The sequence below is a fragment of the Sciurus carolinensis genome, chromosome 13, assembly GCF_902686445.1.
Source record: "Sciurus carolinensis chromosome 13, mSciCar1.2, whole genome shotgun sequence".
NCBI lineage: Eukaryota > Metazoa > Chordata > Mammalia > Rodentia > Sciuridae > Sciurus > Sciurus carolinensis.
In genome coordinates this window covers 20,844,197-20,867,680 of record NC_062225.1, presented here as the reverse complement: position 1 = coordinate 20,867,680, position 23,484 = coordinate 20,844,197, and the positions used below count along the sequence as shown (strand labels likewise).

Here is a 23,484-nt window from a genome sequence, read left to right as displayed (position 1 = left end):
ACCAGAGAGCCTGTTGTGAAGCATTTACCAGCACACCACTGACAGAACACTACCTGTTAGGTTAAATTACCACGTAGAAATGTGGGTTCAAAAGGTTGGTATGATTTTAAAGACAAAATACCCTCTGGAAAGGTTCATTTCCACTAACTGTGCATGAGAATTCCTGTTTCCTAGTCCTTATTCGCTAAAATTTCAAGAAAATTCCTCACAATTTGATAAGGGGATACTGGTATCTCAATATGTTACATTGTTTGTCCTTAATCATTACTGAGATTTAACTTTTTAATATATGTTTACTGGTCAACATATTTCTTTGGTAAAATGCCCATTCGTATCATTGCTCACTTTCTCCTGAGTCAACTGAATTTCTCATGGATTTGGACAAATACTTAGAATATTAAGAAAATTATTTTGTCATATATACACGCAATATTTTTCTTTTTATTTCAAGTTTTATTTTACCCTCATGTTATCTTGGTTGTGTTTTAAAAAAACATTAATTTCTCAAGGCTCATGCAGATAACTATATCTTCATCTGGTATTTTTATGAATTTATTTTTTACATTTAAGTCTTTATCCAGAATAATGAATGATGTGAAATGCAATGTGGAAATGTACCTTAGCTCTAACCTAAGAAATTGGCTCATGTCTATAAAACTTTCATTTCATTTCTAGGAATTCCAAAACAATGTTAAGTGACAGTATAATAACAGTACTTTAAGAAATTTTTCTTTATCATAATGAAATAATTATGACTGTATGAAGCCTCTAAGGATAGCTACTTTATTCTTGTTTGCAATAATACATAGATGTCAGTTTAAATTCCTAACAGTAAGAAATCAGTTAAATAAATTACAGAACATCCATCTGATATATTATTTTGCCATCTGATATATTTATATTGTGGAATAATATCAATATTAAGGAGCACTATTCATGACACATTGCTACTTTTTAAATTAAGTAATATTATGCTAATTTTACATTTACACTAGATGACTTTCCAAATGTTTAAGTATAGGGAATGCTGAATTTAGGTGGCTATTTCTTGTTGATGGGAATTGCAATTTTTTTCCTTTGGGTTTTTTTTTTTTTTTCATTTTCCAAATTTCTTACTATGCACATATATAACTTCTGTCATCAAAATATACATATCAATATATAGTAAAATATACTCAGTCTTTCTAAGGAATTATTATTTTGTTCTCAAAAATTTTATTTTTATATTTCCAATATCTGAAAAGAGTGTTAGATTTTATCAAATGCCTTCTTCAGCCACCTGCTGGGGGTGTGTGTGTAGTTCTTCTCACTTGCCATTCTGAACTGGTGTATTACATTAATAGATTTCTTAAAAATAAATCATTCTTGTCACCCTAGAAGCTTTACCTAATTATCTCAGGGGTGAATCCTGAGAAACCTTGTGTTTCTTTCTGCTAGAAGTTAGGGGAAGAAGCAAGGATCTTCAAATACTAATTTTTCCCTTCAACATTAGTCTTTTTTCACAAAACAGTTTCTTACATGTACTTCATATCATGGGATCATGTGACAAATACAGACCAGACAGTAGTGTCTCATTTTATAAAAGAAGAAAGAAGCACCCAGAAAAGCTAAACAATTACATGATCAGACCAGGAAAAGAACACAAACTTTGCCATAAAATATTTTTCACCCCCTGCACTGCAGAGGAACAAAAGCCACCCAGCAGCCCTTTCCATTGCTTTGGGATGGCCAAACAGGACTGCCAGCACCCTCAATCTTTGCAGCTGGGAAAATTTCCTGCATTGTCTTAATGCACCAACCAGCACCGTCCTGGCCTGGAATTGCTCAGCTCTGGTAAGGTCTGAGTTGTTCATAAAGAAAAGGAAGTCTGGTTACCACACACAGGACACCAGCAAGAACCCAGTGTGTGGTAGGGACTCTGGGGCCCTTCCCCAGCCTCTGCAGTGACAGACACTCAAAACACTCTGAGCCATCAAGTGAGGGGTGTGGTTAACCAAGTCCTGCTCATCTGCTGCTGGTCCTAAGCCTGCCTTCCAAAACAGTTGACCTCTTCCAAAATGACTATTTCATTTTGGCTTCACCTGTCCATCACCAGCAGCACCCACACACTTATTCTCACTTTTTTCATCTACACAGACAAAAGCTCTAGGTGGAGCCTGGCTGTCCCACAACATCCAGCTTACACCTGGGGTCTTCTCTTACTCTCATGCACTGCAATGGCCACGAAGAATCCATGAGGTGGGGAAGAGAGTCCTAGGTCCAAGAATTGGGATCACAGTCCCTCTCACAGCCTTGTGCACGGCACCAGGAAACCCTGTTCACTCTACTTTCAAAGCACAGCCAAGCCAGGTGTGGTGGTGCATGCCTGTAATCCCAGTGACTCCAGAGGCTGAGGCAGGGGGATGGGGCGTTAAAAGCCAGCCTCAGCAAAAGCTAGGGGCTAAGCAACTGAGTGAGAAACTGTCTCTAAAAAAAATTAAAATAGAGCTGGGGATGTGGCTCAGTGGTTGAGGGCCCCTGAGTTCAATCCCCAACACACACAAAAAACAGCACAGCTGCAGTCTGACCATGTGCCTCTAGCCCACAGCACCCATGGCTGTTCTGAACAGCCCAACCTCTATGCTAGATTACCCTTGTGTCCCCTGTTCCAGCCCCCCTTTATTTTAGAACACAGTAACCAGAGCCACATTTTTAAAACATAAACTAAAGGATGTCACCTCACTGCTCAGAAACCTGCAGTGCCTCCCTGGATCCTCAGTATAAATGCTCAAGTCCTTAGAGAGGCCTGTCATGGCCTTTGCCGTCCGGATCCCCCACCCAAACCCTCACTTCATTGACCTCACCCTCCCTGGTTCTCATTCCCAGCTCTCTCCCCCTTGGGCCTCCTGGGGGCTGTCCTCTCTGTCTGGAATGCTTTTTCCCAAGATCCATCGCTAACTCTCTCTCCTCCAACGTCACCCTCTCCACGAGGTCACTCTGGCTACCCTATTGCAAATTACAACATCTCCCTCAACCCTCCATATTCCTTACTGCATTCTCATTTTTCGTCCTAGAACTAATCTTTAACAAACTGCATACTTTTCCTTATTTATTATGTTTCTTTTCTGTCCTTCGAAGCTCCCTGTGGCAACATTTTTACCTGTTTTACTCACTGGTTAATTTTAAGTATCTAACAGGGTGTCTAGCATTAGAACACTCATGTGTGAATGCATTATGCATTAAACATTACAAATGATCCATATATATTGATCAAACGAACAAATCAGAGAGCCCCCAAATCAATTTTCCTGAGCCCAGATGAACTCTCTGAGCCCTTGACTCAGCGTTGCCACCACAGTGGGAGCCTTGATTTAGCAAAGCATTTAGGAAGCTCCACAGTGCTCCTGTTAGGGAGGATCTGTCATCTTTGCTACTGTTCTGTATCTGGAATACAGTAAGGAGGCAAAAGCAGCCTCCCCACAGATGGATGTGCGCAGCTCTACAGAGAAGACCCACGTGAGCTCAGGTGCGGTCTACCTTGGCCCCTGGCCCGCCTCCTCTGTGCCTGCAGATGGAGAGCCATACCAATGGGGACAAATACCCAGATGGTACCTGCGGCTTCATGTCCTCTTCGTCCTTATAGTAGTAGAGTTGCTGCGCCCTCAGCACGAAGTACCTCTGCTGCCAGTTTTTCACGATGGACCTCTGCTTCTTCAGCCAGCCCATCTTGATGGGCCTTTCCAGAGGGTTGGGAGTGGATGACGGGTGGAAGGCCGCCATCTGCTCGCCGGTCATCACGCTCCTGGACCGAGCTACAGAGAGGAAGAGACAGGCAGACTGACCGAGGGACATGAACCAGTGGGCAAAGGGTGAGGGGGTGGACGAGACAGGAAGCCCCGAGGGGGCTGAGGAGCGGGGGCAGCTCAGGGGCTGGAGCAGAGAAAGTCCCCTGAGGCCGGGAGAGGAGCCAGGGACCTCCGCTGACCACAGCCGGACTCAGCGACATGCACGCCGGCCAGCAGCTGCTGCCGGCCCCCGCGTTCTGCAAAGCGAAAGGTTGGCTGGAGCCTTCTGAAGAGGAAGTGGCCGCAGCATCTGACAAAAGGTGCTTCCTTTTCCTGCGTGGGAGTTAGTATCTGACAAGAGAGAGGAGAAAAAATACTGCCTCGCTCTGAGGGGTCACGGCGAGGCCCACGCAGCGGCAGAGGCCTCCGGAAGCCGCCGGGCTTTCTTCCACAGGGGCCGGTTCCGTGGAGGAGCTGGGGTGTTCGCTCTGACCTCACTGCCCAGTGGCCACCTCCTTGATTTTCCTTCCGGTGTCGTGCAGGACCCTTCCGTCCCCGGCCCAGGGAGAGGGTTTACAGCACCTTATGCTGAACCCCAGGCCTTGGGTAGTGCCTTCCTATTACCATTCCAGACCGATTGTCCCTGCCAATAAAACCGAGGAGGAGGTGAAGGCGGACCCCTGCGCTCACTGCATGGTACAACTGGCATTTGCCTTCCCTCCGGAGTTCTCCATGCTCATTCAGCTGGGTCCCAGCCTATGCCTCCATCTCTTGTCTCCAGGCTGACTATCACCCAGGGCAACTCTCTCTTTCTTTTGCCTACACCAATCAATCACCCTGGTCCCCGTTCAACATTGCCTTCCGATGCCCACCTTCCTTCTTTCCCGGTCTGTTTAACAATGACTCTAAACCCATGTTAGATCTACAGGGCTCCTTGACTCTGTGCTGATTCTCCACACTTGCTAATACCAAGTAGCTGCATTGCTTTCTTTGTGGCAAGGGTTGCTGGAGGAAGTCTCCATCTTACAATCCCTGTATCAGATATTGTTGGTCCCTGGACGGTTCACTGCATAGCTGAACCAAGCCATTAGGTTCACTCTCACCCCCATTTTACCTGAGTAGAGACCAGTTTTTCCTTTCCTGGATCTTTGACTGTGATTATACAACTTCTCTGACCTCATTTTCCTCATAGTTCCTATGATATGGAATATTGGTGGAGATTAAACAAACGAACCATTTGGCACCATGCCTGGACAAAGGTAGACATATGTCACTCCTGTTTTGTCAAAATGTGGTTTTACATCCTACTACAAAGATGGAGATCATCTTGGAGAGTTTCCTCAACTTCTTTCTTCAAAATGTTGCTCTATCGCTGAACTTCCTCTCTTCATTCCTACCTTCAGTGCATTTAATTGCCAACTTCTCCCCATTGCTTTTGATTCTTTTATTTCCATCTCCTTCCAGGCCTATGGTTCTCAACTTTCATTCATGTTTATGGCATACTTTCAAATACTAGAATTTTATACAGAATGACAATCTTTATTCCATTAACTCCAATTGTATCCAGAGTCATCATCTTATTTAATGTCCCACCCCTCAGTGCTGTAGTGCTGTCTGAAAAGAACTCTGTCCTAACTGCAGTCTCTTGACTCTCACAAGGAAAGGGGTCCGTGTTCCTGTAACGTACCCTTACACCTGGATTTCAGCTTGCAGTCACTCCTTACTTCCCACCAGGGACCTGGAGAGGTCTCAAGATATACTTCACTCAGCCTCCCGCTAAACATCATCACAAGAGGGTATGTATACTCAATAGTAAAAAAAAAAAAAAAAAAAAAAAAAAAAAAAAAAGATATTTTGATGAGAATTTGGCAAACTTCTTGCAAAGGGTTTGCTTTATATCAGTGTTTCCTGGCACCCCAACAGAGAACTTTCTTTCCGGTCTTGTTCCTCAGCCATCTGCTGTTCTCAAGGCCTTTCACTGGAGCTGATCACTTACTCTAAGGCTGTGCAAATGATCCAGAAGGACCACAGGAGGGTTTCTGCAGGAGTACCATGGGGAGGAGGGAATTCGAAGGCTGTGCTATGTATAGCTCTGTATCTCTCCAGGTCAGGGCATGTATGTCACCTTGCAAAGATGCTTATCTGCCCTAGACGGAGGGCAGACAGGCAGAAATGAAAAACGTGGTTCACACATGAAACTTGGAGAAAGTGGAAGAGCAAGGCAGCCGGTCAGATGTGGGCATTCTCTTCCACCTAAATAGTCTCAGTGTAACCCCTCCCAGTGTGACTTTTGTGATCATCCACCTGAAGTGATATTAGACATGGGGTGGGGGTGGGGGCTTATTGCAGTAGTGCAATGAGGAGCCTTTGTATGGTCACCAAAAGGACACCACACAGGAAAGGGGGAGAGCAGCAGGTGCCACACAATGACTACAAGGACTCAGGCTTCTTGGGTCAACCAGAGAAATCCAAAGACTCTGTTAGGATCACTATGGGAGACAGAAAAAGTGGAAGGTCTCCAGCAGCACAGAAAAGGTAGGGGTGGGCATTAACAGGAGCCATCTGGACACCACGGATTGAAGAGAATTCACTTGGCGCAAAAGAACTCGGTTGCAGGGATGTCATTTTGTGCTGAATTCTGGGAAATTTTTCATGCCTTTTAATGGCAAAAACAATGACCAAAGCAAACCCCTTTCCCTAGGAGCAGCTGTGTGTTGCAAAATGGCCTGGTAAAGGCAGCAGGAGGCGTGAGACTTTGCTTTCTCCGAGCTGGCTAAAAGGGGATTTGATAGCCTTGAGACAGGAAGGCAAATCACCAGTCAGCCTATGTGTCACCAAGGCCTGACTAACCTTCTTTTGTATTCGCAAATGATGCCACTGGCCACACATTCCACCAGTTTTCATTTGTTTGTTTGTTTGTTTTAGTGCTTGTTCTCATCCCACCAAAACTGATTTGACTATGGGCCCAGGGCCACCCACTACAAGTTAGGGGATATAATGGCTCCCTACAGACCTCCACACTGCTGGAATGAAGCCCAAATATCGGAGGCAAGGAGGGTTGACAGTCAGGTGCTCAGTGAGTCAGGGAGTAAGCAGAGGAGCTTTGGGTCCCACGTGCAGAATGATCTGACATTTAACCCTCAGCATTGCTCACGAACCAGGCCTATCAAGGGATGCTTCAAATATCAGAAAAGAAAGCCCAGTGGGCCTTGGTTTTGACTAAGTTTCTTTGCTTAGTTTCTTTGAACAGTGTCTCCTCTCCGTGGGTGTGATTTGTTCCTGGATGAAATAAACAAAGACATTTGTTACTATTAATGGAGCTGTTTCTCATAATGATAATAATAACCATGGTAAGCTTTGCTTGCAAGTCAGTCATTGTACACATTGTGTGTGTTCTAGGCCCCGGGGGAAGGAAGTCCCAACCAGGTGTGGGCTACAGAAGTCCTGCCGTGGACCCAGGTGAGAAGGCAGTTGTTTAAGACTTATAGAATAGTCTGGATCTAGTGGGTGTCTCCATGAGACTAGAAACCCACCCTTACTATAATAGAGAAATAACAGGCTCCTAATTAGCTGTGCGCTGCCCAATACATTAGCCACTCTGAGTGACTGTGTACATTTAAATGAATTAAAATAAATTAGACTAAAATTTATTCCATCAGTCACATCAACCACATCGCAAGTGGAACACATGGCTACAGGAATGGACATCAGAGATAGAGAAAAATTTTGAATCTGATTCTGTTAGTTAGCACTCACTTCCTGGAATCTGAGTGCTATCATTACAAAGCATGGGATGAAAGGAGAAATCAGACTGGAGGGCCCAGAGAAGCAACTTTAGGTGGCACAGTGAGATTTCAACCTTGATCTGAGAAGTAATAGGGGTCATCTCACATTGCTGACAAAGGAGGACCAGAGTTGAGTTATGTAATTGGACTATTTATGTTGAGGGTTTTTTTTTTTTTTTTTTTGCGGTGCTGGGGATTGAACCCAGGGCCTTGTGCTTCCAAGGCAAGCACTCTACCAACTGAGCTATACCCCCAGTCCCATGTTGAGTTTTAATCTGAAGATGAGGGAAGGTGCCAGAAGGAAATAGAGTACAGTTTGCATGGTTTCATCCCAGAGATGTCCCTGAGCTGCAGACCCCATCTATCCAACTGTCTGTATGTCTGTGTGTACCTGGTGAGACTCTCAAGCTTACCACATTGTCGTCCAGGCTTACCTCTAACCCCGCTCTGACCTTCTACCATTCCCCTGTCCTGCACCAACAAGTACATGCCGACCTGCCTTCCTTCACTGGTCTCTGTATTCTGCCGAGAGGGACATCCTTCCAGCCAACCAACCACGCTGGAAACCTCCCCCTTCCTCCAGGCAGCACAGACATGGTCCTCCTCACACAAAAATCTCATGTTTTCCTTCTGCCTAAAGCCTCTGAGGACCCCCAGCACCTACCTACCTCCTGAAAGCAAAGGCTAACCCTGCCCCCATGTGGAATCTGAATTCTTACGGCTTTCCCCACCACATGTCCTGCTCTTCCTGAAAACCCATCCTGCTTTACCCAAGGCAATGTGCTCCTCCCCTTGAAACTCTCAGCCACCCTTTAAGACTTGCTTCAGGCCACAGCTCGGTGAGAAGCCTCCCCAGCCCAGCCAAATTTGGCCAATCCCCGGCTCTGTTCCCCCTCCATTGGGGACATCTGTGCATCGCGACATTTATCACCAAACTTAGTACTTTTTTTCTTTCCGTCTTCCCTCTCCACTTGTGATCTAAGAAGACAAGTATGCTGCCTTGATGCTTTGGCCTTGCTCATCCCTATATCCTGGTACCTAACATAGCACCTGGTGAAGAGAAGACGGATAAAATAGCAGAAGTGCACAGGCTTCTGCATCTGTGTTCAAGTCACAGGCTATCACTGAGAGCGTTTCCTCCTCCATGAAATTGTGACGATCGTATGCACCTTGTGGGGTGATTAATCCATAACAATTTTAATAATAAGTGGATAGGTCCCAAAACATGGGGTATTAAATAGATGCTATAATTATTTTAACATTATTGTTACAGTATGCACTTGATCTTTTATGAAATGAGAGGAAGAAAGGAAGAGATGAAGGGATAAAAAATGGAGAGACCTGGATAAAGAAAGACATTGCATGATACTCCAAGTATGAATTGGAAGGGCCTGAATTAGGATGATGCTAAGGGAAATAAAAGAATGTAAGAAGCAGCATGGAGGCAGATGGACAGGCCTTGGGCCTTGGTGGAGCAAGGAGCAAGAGGCAAAGATCTTTGAGTGGCTCAGGTTAGCTAGTCTTCCTAATCATTCATTCAACCCACAATGGCTACAATGGCTAAGCATTTGGTATGCCTTGGGGACAGTGTCCGGTTTTGGGGATATAAGTTCAGCTAGACACAACTCTGCCCTAAAGAGTTCCCAGAGCTGGGAGAGTCATAATTGGAAGCAAGGAAAGAAGTCAGAGAACAAGACTGTTTTGAACAGACAAGTGAAGCTGGATGTCGACACGGAGTAGTTCAAGGGTGGACTGAGAGCTTCCAGTGTCCCCAGAGTTCTGGTTTTGACAGGTGAGGCTTCCGGATTAAAAAATATAGTGTTTGGAAAAGATACAAGTGAAAACCAGGAAATGTGAGTGACATGAAAATCTCAGGTCAGAAGAGCAACAATGATAGATGTTCAGAAATCAAAGAAGAGGCTAACACAGAGGAAACCAGCTAAGGGGAGCATTTATCACTTCAGCCTATGGAGACAAAGCTAGAGGCAAGAGAGAAGGTTGTCATTTTTCTCAGGGTTTGTAAAAGATCTCTCCGTATCTTAAAGAAGCATCTGGATAACTAAAAGATCTTGGTAATTATTTGTTCAGTGGATGAAATAAACATCTTAGAACAAATTGAGAGCCACACTCAAGGCTTTTGATATTTGTAACAGATATTGGAAAATTTACCTAATCTTGGGACTTGTAGATATGTTCACTTGTGCCCATTCAAACAGAGTGGCTGATAGAAAATATAATCCCTAATCTAGTAATCAAAAACACCAATAGTTTTTTATTGATTGAGTACTTAAATATACTAGCCACAGAGCAAGCATGTTATATGTTTAGTTTCATTTAATGCTCTAACTAACTCTTTATGGTATATACTGCATTGACACCTCTATTTTAAAGACAAGGAACTGAGACTGGAAGAGGAGAAATGATTTGTTTCAGTTACACAGATAGAAACCTGATTTCAAAGCCCAATATCCCGACGTATCCCAGAAAGGAGCATATATTCTAGTGGTAAAGAGAGGGGTCCACCTTACAAATCAAAGTGGTTAGAGAATAAGAGATGGAGACAGAAGAGACAACCCTACCCTTTCTCTGGGCAGGAAAACAGTCACAATTCCTAGTCTACCACGCAAGGCACCTGTCTCAGTCAGTTTCTGCTGCTGTAACAGAATACTTGAGGCTGAGCAATTTCTACAGAACAGAGGTTGGTTTGGTCACAATTCTAGAGGCTGGGAAGTTCAAGGGCATGGTGCCAGCATCTAGAGAGGACCCGTGTGCTGCATTATCTCGGTGAGAAGGCAGGAGAGATGAGGAGGGGAGCAAGATGGGTCAAACCCACTTTTATAACAACCCTCTCTCATGAGAACATACGCACTCCTGAAACAATGACATTACTCCACTTGCAAGGGCCCAGCACTCATGATCTCATCTCCTCTTGTTAGGCCCCACCTCCACACCATTGCATTGGAGACTAAATTTCCAACACGTGAACTTGGAGGGGGGACACATTCAAACCCTAGCGCACCTGCCTCCGCCTCCACCCATTTCGCCTCAACATCATGCATCAACAATTTTGTGCAACTATTTCCACCCAACATATCCTCTGCAGGGCTCAGCAAACCTTGAAAAAACACTGACAGAGAAATGGTACTGAAACCTCAAGCCCACCACCAGAGCTGTGCCAAAACCCAACAGGAAAGTGGACGTATGAGGTAATCCTCCCAGTCCTACCAGCGCTCTGCAGGAGCTCATCTGAAGAGACAAAGATTCAGATCAAAGCTCAGTGTGACCAAGGTGTGGGTCCAGCACTCAGACCCAGTGCTCGGGCGGAGGCAGGAGCCACTGCGGAGCCTCTGAGGCTGCAGTGCTGTCACCACTGGCTCCTAAAATGATAAAACTAGGCCCACCCGCCCTTGCCTACTCTGCATGGTGCATACGTGCATTGCCCCCACCCCCAGCTGTGATTGGCTTCCGATCGAATTTAGAATGAAGGACCTCATTTTCCACCAAAAGAAAATTAGGACATTCGACTATAGAGCTTCAAGGCTCAATTTCTTAATTGCTTTTCTGTCACCAAAGCAAACTGCCCTCCTTTTAAAAACACTCACCATTGAGGGCGGGAGTGGAGGGATTTTTTTGAAATCTTTCCAAATTAAGACCTGTCATTTGGACTTTTGGTCAAACTTATCCTGTCATTCTCTGGGCTTATTTTAATTCTAAATTTCATCTTTAACATTGGCATGAAAACTTTACCCCTTCCAGAAGGTGACAAGATGTAAAACTGATGACAGCATGCAAGCTCTCCCTGTGTACTCTGAAATTAAACCGCAGGGGCCTTTCCAGGACACTTACCCTTGAGAAAAATGTATGCAACTCAACTGATGGTCATAGCTAAAAGTCGTTCCCTGAATGCAGGCCTGAGTAGCCAGGAATTGAGAGTGCAGCTACCTCTTCTGGGTCTGTGTGTGTCTCCATCAGTTGCAACACCTTCTCGGCTCTCTGCTCTCTCCGCCCATCGCTGCATAACAGGAAGCCAGTATAATAACAAGAAGCTCTCAGAATTGTGAACGCTTCCTACTAAACACTGCCCCGGAGCTGCCTCTTCCTCAGCACAAAGCAAAGTGGAGATTTGGCAATCTGCTGGTAAATTTAGCCTGAGTTTTGTAATGTGACTGGTTAACTGCATATAGGGAAGCTACCTACTTTCCCAGGGGTGAATGCAAGGAAGAACAATTCCCATCATGTAGGACTGTGGAGTGATTAGCCCCATAAGCTCTGTTGGGTGATGTGTCAAATTAAGGTCATTGAGAGCAGCATTGATCTCTCCATTGTCAAAGCTAGTCACTCATTTTAGGTAAGGCGTTCTGCTTCATTGGTCATTAGCATTCATAAATAAATAGCGTATTAGGATGTTTGAAGTATTTGTGTTTCATAAGCACACATGAGAACCCCGCATTTCACGACAAGGATCCTGTCAAGGAAACGATGTTCCTTGACTGGTGACAATCAAGTCTGGGCCTCGGGAGGCTGAGAGACTTTGCCCTTCCTAAGATGGGGCTCCAGTCAGTTCCTGAGGCTTCCCTGGTCTTTGGGAATCCTGATTTTAGCCTTTAACTCTCCTGAAAGTGTGAAGAATGAACAATGCTTGCAGTTGATTGGACTGGGATACAACCTGATAAAAAAGCTCCCATTACACATTGAGGCAATATTTTTATGGATAGGAGGTAGATGATATCAACGAAATATGGATTAGTTTTGTTAAGCATGATCAGGGCAATGTAGTTAGGAAATAAAATATTCATATTTTAAAAGATGCATGCTTGAGCATAAGGGGGAAAATTACATTGAATTTGGGATTTGCTATAAGAGACCTCAGCAAAGAAAAGAAAGGGACAGATGCAGATATAAAGAAATCTCAGTAACTGTTTAATTTCAGTGATGAGTATACATGGGAGTCCATTATACTTACTCTCTAGGCTGATGTTTCAAGCATTTGCACAATAAAAAAAAAAAATCTTTTTCCAAGATTCTATGAGACTTATTTTTTTCACCCATCAGCGATTGCTCTGAACTTCAACTTCAACCTTTTCCCAGGCCTGCATTTCCAAACCTGTTGGTTTTTCTTCCTGCACAGCCAGTGATACTATCCAGATGTTACACCACATGCTGGACATTCCCTCCCAGTCAGACACCCGCCTCCACTTCCCTTGCTCTGTCATTTTACCAGTTAATGAACGAAAGGAACAGAGAGGCTCCAGGGCCCATAAAGTCAACTTTCAAACACCCGATGGTGGTGGAGAAGGGGAAGTGAAGAAGCCCCAAGGGAACAATGGGTGAACTCTGAAGGAGCCCTGGAGGGAATGATCACCTGGAATTCTAGGGGACCTGACCTCTTGGTGACAACTCCCATTTCCAAATTGACATTGAAATGATCAAAAGACTATCTTGGTAATAATAAGGGGAAATCTGAAATTAATGAAATGAAAGCTAAAATGATAGCATGTGTGTGCGTGTGTGCGTGTGTGTGTGTGTGTGTGTGTGTGTGTGTAGTGGGGCTGGGAGGATAGGTGCTGTATACACAAAAAAGTCACAATGGAAACAGCGAGAGCAAAGTAGTCTCTGTGTAAGAAAAAAAAGAACTAATTCCCAAGGCATTTTATAAAGTTAAATAAACCAAAAACTCCACAAAATTGGAGATTGTTGTTGTTATTCGCCTCTCCTGTGTGCAGAATATTCCAGGAATGTAAGAATATTTCAATACTAAGAAAACTAATAAATGGTTTATCCCATTGACAGTTAAAACACCCATATATTCTCAAAAAATTATGATCTTGCTTTTGACAAATTCAACATGAGTCTACATTAAAATTTAATTAACAAGAATTAAAGATACATTTTTAGGTTTTATGAGGAACAGTAGGAGAGAATTGAAAGGGTACTCTATGAAAATTCAACTACTGAAAAATTGAAAGAATTCTAAATTCCTGGGAAGCAGGTGAAGTATTTGCTTGGTTCTAACTGTGGAAGGAAACAAGATATGAAGTATGGTTGAGACTTTTCAAAGAAACAGAAAATGACACAGCAGGAAATTTCTGATGTTTCTATGGTGTTATATAGTTGAGAATTGTGGTGTGTGGGAAAATTTCCACTGTTGTGACATTTTGCATATCTGTTGAAAAGACTGATGGAAGAAGTTATTCTAAAATTCATGCAACATAATGGAATAGAAAAAAATTAAAAAGTCTTGCTTAGAGCAACTAACTTGTGAGAAATTAATGATATTCCATTTCTTCATAGAATTATGCTATTTGCCAGCATTTCTACCAATTTCAGGCTATATTTCATGGCCCTGGAGTGAAGTGCTGCAGAATGTAGAATTTTTCCTTTGATTCTGCCACTGACATCCCTCAGTTTCCTCTTTAAAGCTGTCAAACTTTATCTGGTATCTGAAAAATGCTTTGGGGGGTTTCCCTTATAGCACTCAAGGTACTTACAAAAATATTTGGACTTATTTCATATGTTTCTGCAGGCAACCGTGGTGCCTCTGTTGGACCCAGGATGTCTTGGAACTCATAAACTGGCCTTTGCCCTGATAAGTCTCTGAGGGTGGCCAGTCCTTCCCAGTTCCCACGGGAGAACTAGAAGTATACTATGCCTTTTTGTTTGTTTGTTTGTTTGAGCTGACAGTCATTGGATGAAGGAAAGAATGGGTGTATAAACTCAGGAAGCAGGAACCTAGATTTACTCTCAATTCTGAATACATGTAAACGGGCCCAGCTAATATCATGAGACCTTTTTAAGGTGAAAAATAATTTGTAATGTTCAAATTTGGGTTATTTTTCCAATTATTTTTTATTCTGTTAAAATATAATAAAATTCAACCATTTTTAAGTGAAAAGCATATTCACAACCATCACCACCTCTATCTCCAGAACTCTTTTTATCTTGCAAAACTGAAATTCTGTATCTATTAGATAGTAACTTCCTATTTCCCCTTCCTCAGCCCCCGTTAACCACCACTGGACTTTCTGTCTGAATTTATCTACCCTAGGTAACTTAGATAAGTGGAACCATACAATATTTATTTTTTCATGATTGCTTCATTTCACTCAGCATCATGCCCTCCAGGTTCATCCATGATGTAGCATATTGTAGAATTTTCTTCCTTCTTAAGACTGAATAAATCTTTCATTGTATTTATACCACACTTTGTTAAACCACTCATTTGTCAAGGGATCGTTTTTACACTTTAACTATTATGAATAATGCATCTATGAATGAAGTACATGTACACCTTTGTGAAACTCTGCTTTCAATTCTTGTGTGTGAGGCGGGGTAGGGTGAGTACTGGGGATGGAGCCCAGGGGAATTTTACCTCAGAGCTACATCTCCAGCCCGTTTTTCTTTTAAGTTTTCCTATGAGACAGTCTCACTAAGTTACCCAGGCTAGCCTCAAAATTGCAATCCTCCTGCCTCTGCTTCATCGGTCAGTGGGATTACAGGCACATGCCACCAACCCCAGCGGCTTTAAATTCTTTTGAAAGTAAAACAGAAAGTGGAATTGCTGGATGATATGGCACTTTGATTTTTGATTTTTTAAAATTATTTATTTTTTAAATTTTTACAGACTGCATTTTGATTCATTTTACACAAAAGAGGTGCATCATTTCGTTTCTATGGTTGTACGTTCCTCGGTTTATAACCAAAGGACTTAAAATCAGCATACTACAGTAACGCAGCTACATCATTGTTTATAGCAGCTTAATTCACAATAGCTAGATTGTGGAACCAACCTAGATGCCTTTCAACAGATGAATGGATATTTTTAATTTTTCAAGCAATCTCCCCACTGTCATCCAAAACAGTTGTACTGTTTCACATTCCCTCTGACAGGACACAGGGATTACAATTTCTCCACATCCTCTCAACACTTGTTTTCTGCTTCATTTTTGTTGTTGTTGTTGTTAATATTGGTCATCCTAATGAGCATAAGGTGCTATCTCATGTGGTTTTGACTTGCATTTCCTTAATGATTAGTGATGTCTCTGTTGGCCATTTCTATGTTGTTTTCAAAGAAATGTCTACTCATGTCCTGTGTTCAGTTTTGAATTGGGGGGGGGGGTATAGTTTTAGAAGTTCTGTGTGCTTTGCAGGTATTTTCTTCCATTCGGTGGGTTGCCTGTCTATTCCATAGGTAGAATCTTTGGACACAATGGAGTCCGCTAACTATGGACTATCTCAGAAATTGTGAGACAAAATAAACTTTTCCTCCTTGTAAGTTGCTCTTGTCAGGTATCTTGGTGACGGCGATAGAAAGTCAACTTAACACACCTTACGTCTATTTGTTCTCATCTATATATTTCTTCTTTAGTTTCCTTCATAAATGTTCTGTAGTTTTTATGGCATAAGTCTTTCACTTCCTTGGATAATTCCTAAACATTTTATTCTTTGTGATGCTATTGTAAATGGAATTGTTTTCTTCATTTCTTTTTTGGCTTGTGTACCCTTAGTGTATAGAAATACAAATGATTTTTGAGTGTTGACTGTAGCCTGCTGGATTTGTTAATTGGTTCTAACAGTTTTTGGTGGAATCTTTAAGTTTGCTACATTTATAATCATATTATCTCTGAACAAGATAATTGTACTTCTTCCTTTCCAATTTGGATGTCTTCTACTTCTTCATTCTTGCCAACTTCTCTGACTAGGACCTTCGGTAGTATGTTGATTTTAAGTAGCAAAAGTGAGCATGCTCATCTTGTTCCTGATCTGAGCAGAAGAGTAAAAGCTGTCAGTCTTTCTCCATTGGATAGGATGCTCACTGTGATTTTTTTCTTTTCTTTTTTTTTTTTTTTTTGACCATGGGTTGAACCCAGGGGAACCACAACCCCATGGAACCACATCCCCAGCCTTTTATATTTTCAGACAGGGTCTCGATAAGTTGCTTGGGGTCTTGGTAAGTTGCTGAGGCTGGCCTCAAACTTGTGATCCTCCTGCATCAGCCTCCCAAGCCACTGAGATTATAGGTGTGTGCTATTATGCCTGGCCTTTGTGAATTTCTTATATACAGATTTTTCTATACTGAGATATTTTCCTTCCATTTCTAGTTTGTTCAGCATTTTCTTCATGAAAGGATGTTGAATTTCACGCTTTTTCTACATCAATGGAAATGATCATGGATTTTTTTTTTCATTCATATTGATTGATTTTTTTAATGTTGAATTGTTCTGGAATTCCAGAAATAAATCCCATTTTGTCGTGGTGTAGAATCTTTTGATGTGCTGTTGAGTTCAGTTTGCTGTTTTGTTGAGAATTTTTCTATCAGTGTTATAAGGGATATTGGTCTGTTGATTTCTCGTAGAGTTTTTTATTGGCTTTGGCTATCAGGGCAAAGCTGGCCTTGAATGAGTTAGGTAGTTTTCCCTCCTCTAAAATTTTTTGGAAAAGGCAAAGGATTGTTATTCTTTACATGTTTGGTAGAATTCACTGATGAAACCATTAGGTATTTTCTATGTCAGGGGACTTTTGATAACTGATTGAATCAACTTACTACTTATAGGAATATTCAGATCTTCTATTTATTCTTGGGTTAAACTTTACAGGGTTGTGTTTCTAAGAATTTTTGCATTTAATTTAGGTTATCAAACTTATAAGCATATGGTTGTTCACAATAATATCTTATAATCCTTTTTGTATCTGAAGGATAGGTAATAATATCCCCAATTTCATTTCTGATTTTTAATAAATCAAGTCTTTATTTTTTCATAGCTCATTTAGATTGATTTTGTTGATCTTACTATATGGAATCTTGTATTTTAAAAATTTCTGTTCGTTTTAGTTATACATGACAATAGAGTATAATTTGACTTATTTATACAAACATGGAGTATATCTTATCCTAATTAGGAGCCCAGTCTTATGGTTGTACGTGATGTAGAGATTCACCATGGTGTATTCATACATGTATATAGGAAAGTTATGACAGAATCATTCTGCTCTCTTTCCTATTCTTTTCCCCCACTCCCTTTCCTTCATTCCCCTGCGTCTTTTCTACTAAATTTCTATTCTCCCCCTACTCTTGTGCATTAACATTCACATATCAGAGAGGATATTTGACCTTTGAGTTTTGGGGATTGGTTTATTTTGCTTAGCATGATAATCTCCAGATCCGTCCTTTTCTGGAAAATATCATAAAGTCATTCTTTTTTATGACCGAGTAATATTCCATTTGGTAAATTTATCACATTTTCTTTATCCATTCATCTGTTGAAGGGCACATAGATTGGTTCCATAGCTTAGCTATTGAGAATTGAGCTGCTGTAAGCATTGATGTGTGTATGTCTCTGTAGTATGCTGATTTTAAGTCCTCTGGGTATAAACCAAGGAGTGGTATAACTGCATCAATTGTAGTTCCATTCCAAGTTTTCTGAGGAATTTCCATACTGCTTTCTAGAGTGATTGCACCAGTTTGAGGTCCTACCAGCAATGTATAAGTGTACCTTTTTCTCCACATCCTCACCAGCATTTATTGTTCCTTGCATTCTTGATTGTTGCCATTCTGATTGGAGGGGAATGAAATCTCAGTACAGTTTTAATTTGCATTTCTCTAATTGCTGGAGATGTTGAACATTTTTTCATATATTTATTGACTGATCATATTTCTTCTTCTGTGAAGTGTGTGTTCAGTTCTTTAGCCTATTTATTGATTGGGCTATTTGCTTTTTGGGGTGCTAAGTGTTTTGAGATCTTTGTAAATCCTGAAGATCAGTGCTCTCTCTGAGATGCAGGTGGCAAAGGTTTTCTGTAGGCTACCTGTTCACATTCTTGATTGTTTTCTTTGCGGTGAGAAGCTTTTTAGTTGACACCCTTCCATTTATTGATACTTGATTTTACTTCTTGCATTTTAGGAGTCTTGTTGAGGAAGTTGGTTCCTAAGCTGACATGATGGAAAGTTGGGCCTACTTTCTCTTCTAGTAGGTGCAGGGTCTTTGGTCTCAGCCCTGTGTCCTTGAACCACTTTGAGTTGAGTTTGTGCAGGGTGAGAGATAGGGGTTAAACTTATTCTGCTACATATGGATGTCCAGTTTTCCCAGCACTATCAACTGAAGAGGCTCTTTTCTCCAATGTATGTTTATAGTGCCTTTACCAGTATGAGACAACTGTATTTATGTGGGTTTGTCTGTGTCTTCTGTTCTGTTCCATTGACCTTCATGTCTGTTTTGGTACCAATACCATGACATTTTTGTTACTGTATAGCTCTGTAGGATAATTTAAGGTCTCATATTGTGATGCCTCCTGCTTCACTTTTCTAAGGATTATTTTGGCTATTCTAGGCCTCGTATTTTTCCAAATGAATTTCACGATTGCTTTTCCTATTTCTATGAAGAATGTCATTGGAATTTTAATGGGAATTGCATTAAATCTGTTTAGCACCTGATAGTATGGCCATTTTCATTACATTAATTCTGCCTATCCAAGAACATGGGAGATCTTTCCACCTTCTAAGGTATTTAATTTCTTACTTTAGTGTTCTGTAGTTTTCATTGTAGAGGTCTTTCACCTCTTTTGTTAGATTAATTCCAAGGTGGAACTTTGTATTAATACATAATGTCCATCTTTGTTTCTTGTATCATTTTATGCTTATATTCCAATTTGTTTGATATCGGTATAGCCAACGACACTAATGGAATATCGACTTGCATGGAATACCTTTTTAAAATTTTTTTTCACTTTCAATCTACTTCTGTCTTTGAATCTAAAGTGAGTCTCTTGTAGACTGCATATTGCTGGACCATGTTTTCTTATCCATTCTGCAGATTCTGTATTGAATGAAGAGCTTAATCTCAATTACATTTTACTTCTGTAATTTTGTTATTTGTTTTCTATATGTCTTACAGCATTTTGACCCTTTATTTCCTGCATTACCATCTTTATTAGTGTTCAGTTGATTTTTTTGTAGTGAAAGGTTTTTAGTTTTTTCTTGTCTGCTTTTGTGTCTATTATTTAGCTATTTTCTTTTGATTGTGATTGGAATTAGGCTGAACATCCTAAAGTTACAACACTCTAGTTTGGAATTTATGCCAACTTAACTTTAATAACATACAAATATTCTGCTTCTTTAACAGCTATGTTCCCACACTTTCCAGTTGTTCCTTTCACAAAATTATGCCTTTATATATGTGTATCCAAGAAAACAGCTAATTTTAAAAGAAATCTTAAAACTTCTTAAGTCTAATATATTATGTAGAAAACAAAGTGTGTAGTTATAAACCAAAATATTAGCTTGTAAACTAGCTGTTCTTTTTAAACTCATCTTTAAGATTATCCAGAAAAGATAAAAATATACACCATTTTACCATAATATTGGATTTTTAAATTGTATATGTATTTACCTTTCCTGAAGTCCTCTCTTCTTCACATAGCTTTGAGTTACTGTTTAGTAACTTGAATTACTATTTAATGTCCTTTCATTTCAACCTGCAAGACTCCTGCTATCATTTTTTTTGCAGGGAAAACGCACATTCCCTCAGCTTTGGGTTGTCTGGAAACATCTTAATTTCTCTATCAATTAATTATCTCTGTCCAGATAATTTTGCTGGATAGAAGATTCTTGGTTGACAGTTTCTTCCCTTTTAGCTCTTTAAATGCTTCTAGTTTCCAACGTTTCTAATATGCAATCTGTTCAAGTCTTATTGAAAATCTTTTGTGTGTGATGAGTCACTTCTCTGTTTGCTTTCAAAATTCTTTTTTGGCAGCTTGATTGAATTGTTTGCCTCTGGGTGGGTCTCTTTAAGTTCATTAGACTTCGAGTTCATTAAGCTCCTTGGATGTTTATGCTGATGTTTTTCATCAAATTTGGGGATTATTCCGTTATTATTTCTTCAAATATTCTCTCTTCTGCTTTCTCTCTTCTCCTTCTGTGACCTCCATGATGCGTATGCTGGTCAGCTTCCTGGTGTCATGCAGATCTCCTACCTCTGATCACTTTTCTTCAATCTTGTTTATGTTCTTCAGATGCAACAACTTCCATTATCCTGTCCTCAAGTATGCTGATTCTTTCTTCTGCCTGCTTCAATCTGTTTTTGAAACTCTCTCTAGTGAACTTGTCATTTCAGTATAAGAATTTTCTGCTCCAGAATTTCTTTCAGTTTCCTTTTAGCGTTTTTAATCTCTTTTTTGATTTGTTTGTAAATCATTTTCTTAACCTTCTCCACATCTTCCTTTAGTTCTTGGAGCACCTTTAAGACCTTTGTTTTAAGGTATTTCTTAGTAGATTTGCCATCAGGACTTTCTAAAGAACAATTTCTAGTTTATTTTTCCCCTCTGAGTAGGTCATACTTTTCTGTTTCTTTGTATGCCTTGTGATTTCGTTGTTGTTGTTATTGTTGAAAACTGAATCGTTTGAATCTAATAATGTGATGACTCAGGAAATCTGATTATCCCTTTTCTCTAGATTTTGATGGCATTGTTTTGTTTCTTTGTTTCTTCATTGTGATCAGTAGAGGTTCTGTCTGTGTTACCGATCAGCCTGAAGCATAGATTTAAGATCCTCTGTGATGGGCTGACAGATCTGACTTCATGAGAATGTTATAAGCGAGACTCTAAGGGAAATGAATAAACAGACTCCATTTTGCTCTGAGACCCCATGTTATGTAGGAAATAAGCTTCTCCCATGGGAACACCCCACCTCTGTGCCCATCATCAGTTACTTGGCGTGACATGTTTAATAATATACAATGGCAACTTGTATGTAGTAAAGAATTGCTCTCTTTTGATTCCTATTGCTCCTAAACAATGTACCATGTGAACAGTGATTGTGTGGATGTTAGCGACCATTCTTTAGTTTGTACCTAGGTAAGGGTCATTTTGACCCACTTCCCCCTCTGTCGATGATCTCATGGTGTTAATGTGTAATTTTGAAGCATAGCAATAGACACTTATGATTGATGTGATTTTTGGTATAAGAACCCCTACAACCCTGTGGTCGGGACTGTTCTCCCAGTAGCCATTTTTGGGGGCATTGTGTGAGATAGTCAGCCGGCCGGCTTAACAAAGACTCTCAAATTTGGGCTTCTCAGTGGTGATCAGTCTGTTCTTAAGTTGCGCCCCATAACACCTCTCAGTTCTTTTCTGCTATGCTTGGGCATGCGCGATGACTTTCTAATTTCCTCACTATGTGTGGTTGCTTTTCAAAGTCTTAGTCTTCAATGCCTGGCTTCCAAAGGGGATAAAGAGAAAAATGAAGGAAATGAGGGGGAAAGGCACAGGGCCTTTGAATCTTCTGAAGCTTATTTTAGTCAGAGAAGGAGAGACTCACAACAATGGGGTGAGATACAGCAAAAGTGGTGGTAGTTCTTTGCACCACTAAGATCAGAAGCAGCCATTAGTGACCCAAGCACAGACCCCTGTTATTTGGAGACCAGGCTCATTTTGCCTATGCTGGCTCTTGCAAGCTGAGCCTAAGATGCTACTGAAATGCGTGCACAGCTGCCTGACGTGGGCTGGGGGTGGGAGACAGGCAGCTAAGAGTGTGCCAAGAGCTGAAATTGACCAAAAGAAGGCACCATTTACTATCCAAGCCTTCCCCTAGGAGATTCAAGCCTCCATGAGACAGCAGAGTTCCATCTGATAGTTACAGCAGATGGATTCTGCAAGGGTAATTATGTAGGGAGAGAGATTCTAGTTCTTCCTGTTCATCTTCCCAGCATGCTTTATGGGTTATGTTTTAAGGAAATAATTCCCTAAATTTAATGCATGCATGAAGTAGATATTCTTCAAACATAAAATAGCCTACATACCTTATAATAAGCTGGCATGGAGTACACTGAGGAAAGAAATAGTAGATTTTCATTGTGGAATTTAAAAATTGGAAGAAAAATGATCTGTTTCAGGTGCTGAAAAATTAGTTATATTTTTCCTCCTCTAATTTTATTTTATTTTTATTTTTTGGTGCTGGGGATTGAACCCAGGGCCTTGTACTTGCAAGGCAAGTCCTCTACCAACTGAGCTATATCCCCAGGCCCCTCTAATTTTTTTTTTAACCAAACTATTCTCCTCTTTTGTTTTTCTTTCTCTGCATTTCTTTATCAACTGTGAAATGGGTTGACTGAAAAGATGTAGGAGGGAGTTGTACTTAGCTGAAATAAAAAGGTTCTGAAAACATCTGCTTTTTTTTTTTTAATACATGGGAAGATGTTCCAAAATACAAGTAAATAAATACAAATAATTGATTTGAACATTACATTTCATTGATATACAATGAGCGAGCTTCGCTACATAGGGACAGATGAGTTTGGTAGGATGGGTTTCCAGGATGTGGTTTCAAATTAACTTGCACAATTTTGAGAAAGAAGACTCAAAGTGATATTTCAGAGTAGTCAGTCATATTAAGACAAAACCAAACAAAAACAAAAACACAGACCATTCTAATCTTCCAGTACTTTCCTCTGAGTGATAAAAGATATTTTGGAAAATATGACTTTTATGATTTTGGGGAAGTCTGAAAAAGGAAGGCTGAGGGTACAGAGTGACACAGGAAATCTCTGTTTGTAATGCCAGTATGGGGGTGTTTTCATATGAACAGTACAGGAGAGGAAAAAAACGAAAGAAAATGTTTGCAAGCCACTGCAGGGAGGAGTTGAATGGAAGACCAAGAGTCCGTAGTGCTTATGAAGTATATTTGATATTCACAGAATATCAATATCAAATGGGGTGAGATTATTAAAAATAATTCTTGATACCAAAAGCACAGCCATAAAAGGAAAATTTGATACCAGATTTCATCCAAATTAAAACTGCCCTGTGAAAGAGAATGAAAAGCAAGTAATAGATTGGAAGAAAATATTTGCAAATCACATGTCTAACAAAAGACTTGTATTCAGAATATATAAAAAAATCAAAACTCAACAATGATAAAACGAGCCAATTTTTAAAATAGGCAAAAT

At 40.7% G+C, this 23,484-nt stretch overlaps 1 protein-coding gene and 1 non-coding gene across 4 annotated transcripts in view; both read right to left on the bottom strand.

Annotated features, from left to right (window-relative positions):
* The window catches only part of Arhgap25 (Rho GTPase activating protein 25), an 84,741-nt gene that overhangs the window by 44,474 nt on the left and 16,783 nt on the right, over positions 1–23,484 (bottom strand). For 2 of the 3 annotated variants that reach the window (XM_047523198.1, XM_047523197.1), the window contains exon 2: positions 3,592–3,791. In XM_047523198.1, the coding sequence (XP_047379154.1) occupies positions 3,592–3,791 (200 nt within the window). Of the gene's footprint in view, positions 1–3,591; positions 3,792–11,395; positions 11,522–23,484 lie in introns of those variants that run through there. The other variant, XM_047523199.1, reaches the window with a different exon arrangement.
* Trnap-ugg (transfer RNA proline (anticodon UGG)) lies at positions 7,731–7,804 on the bottom strand. The gene has a single exon. It is a non-coding gene; the product is annotated as a tRNA-Pro (tRNA).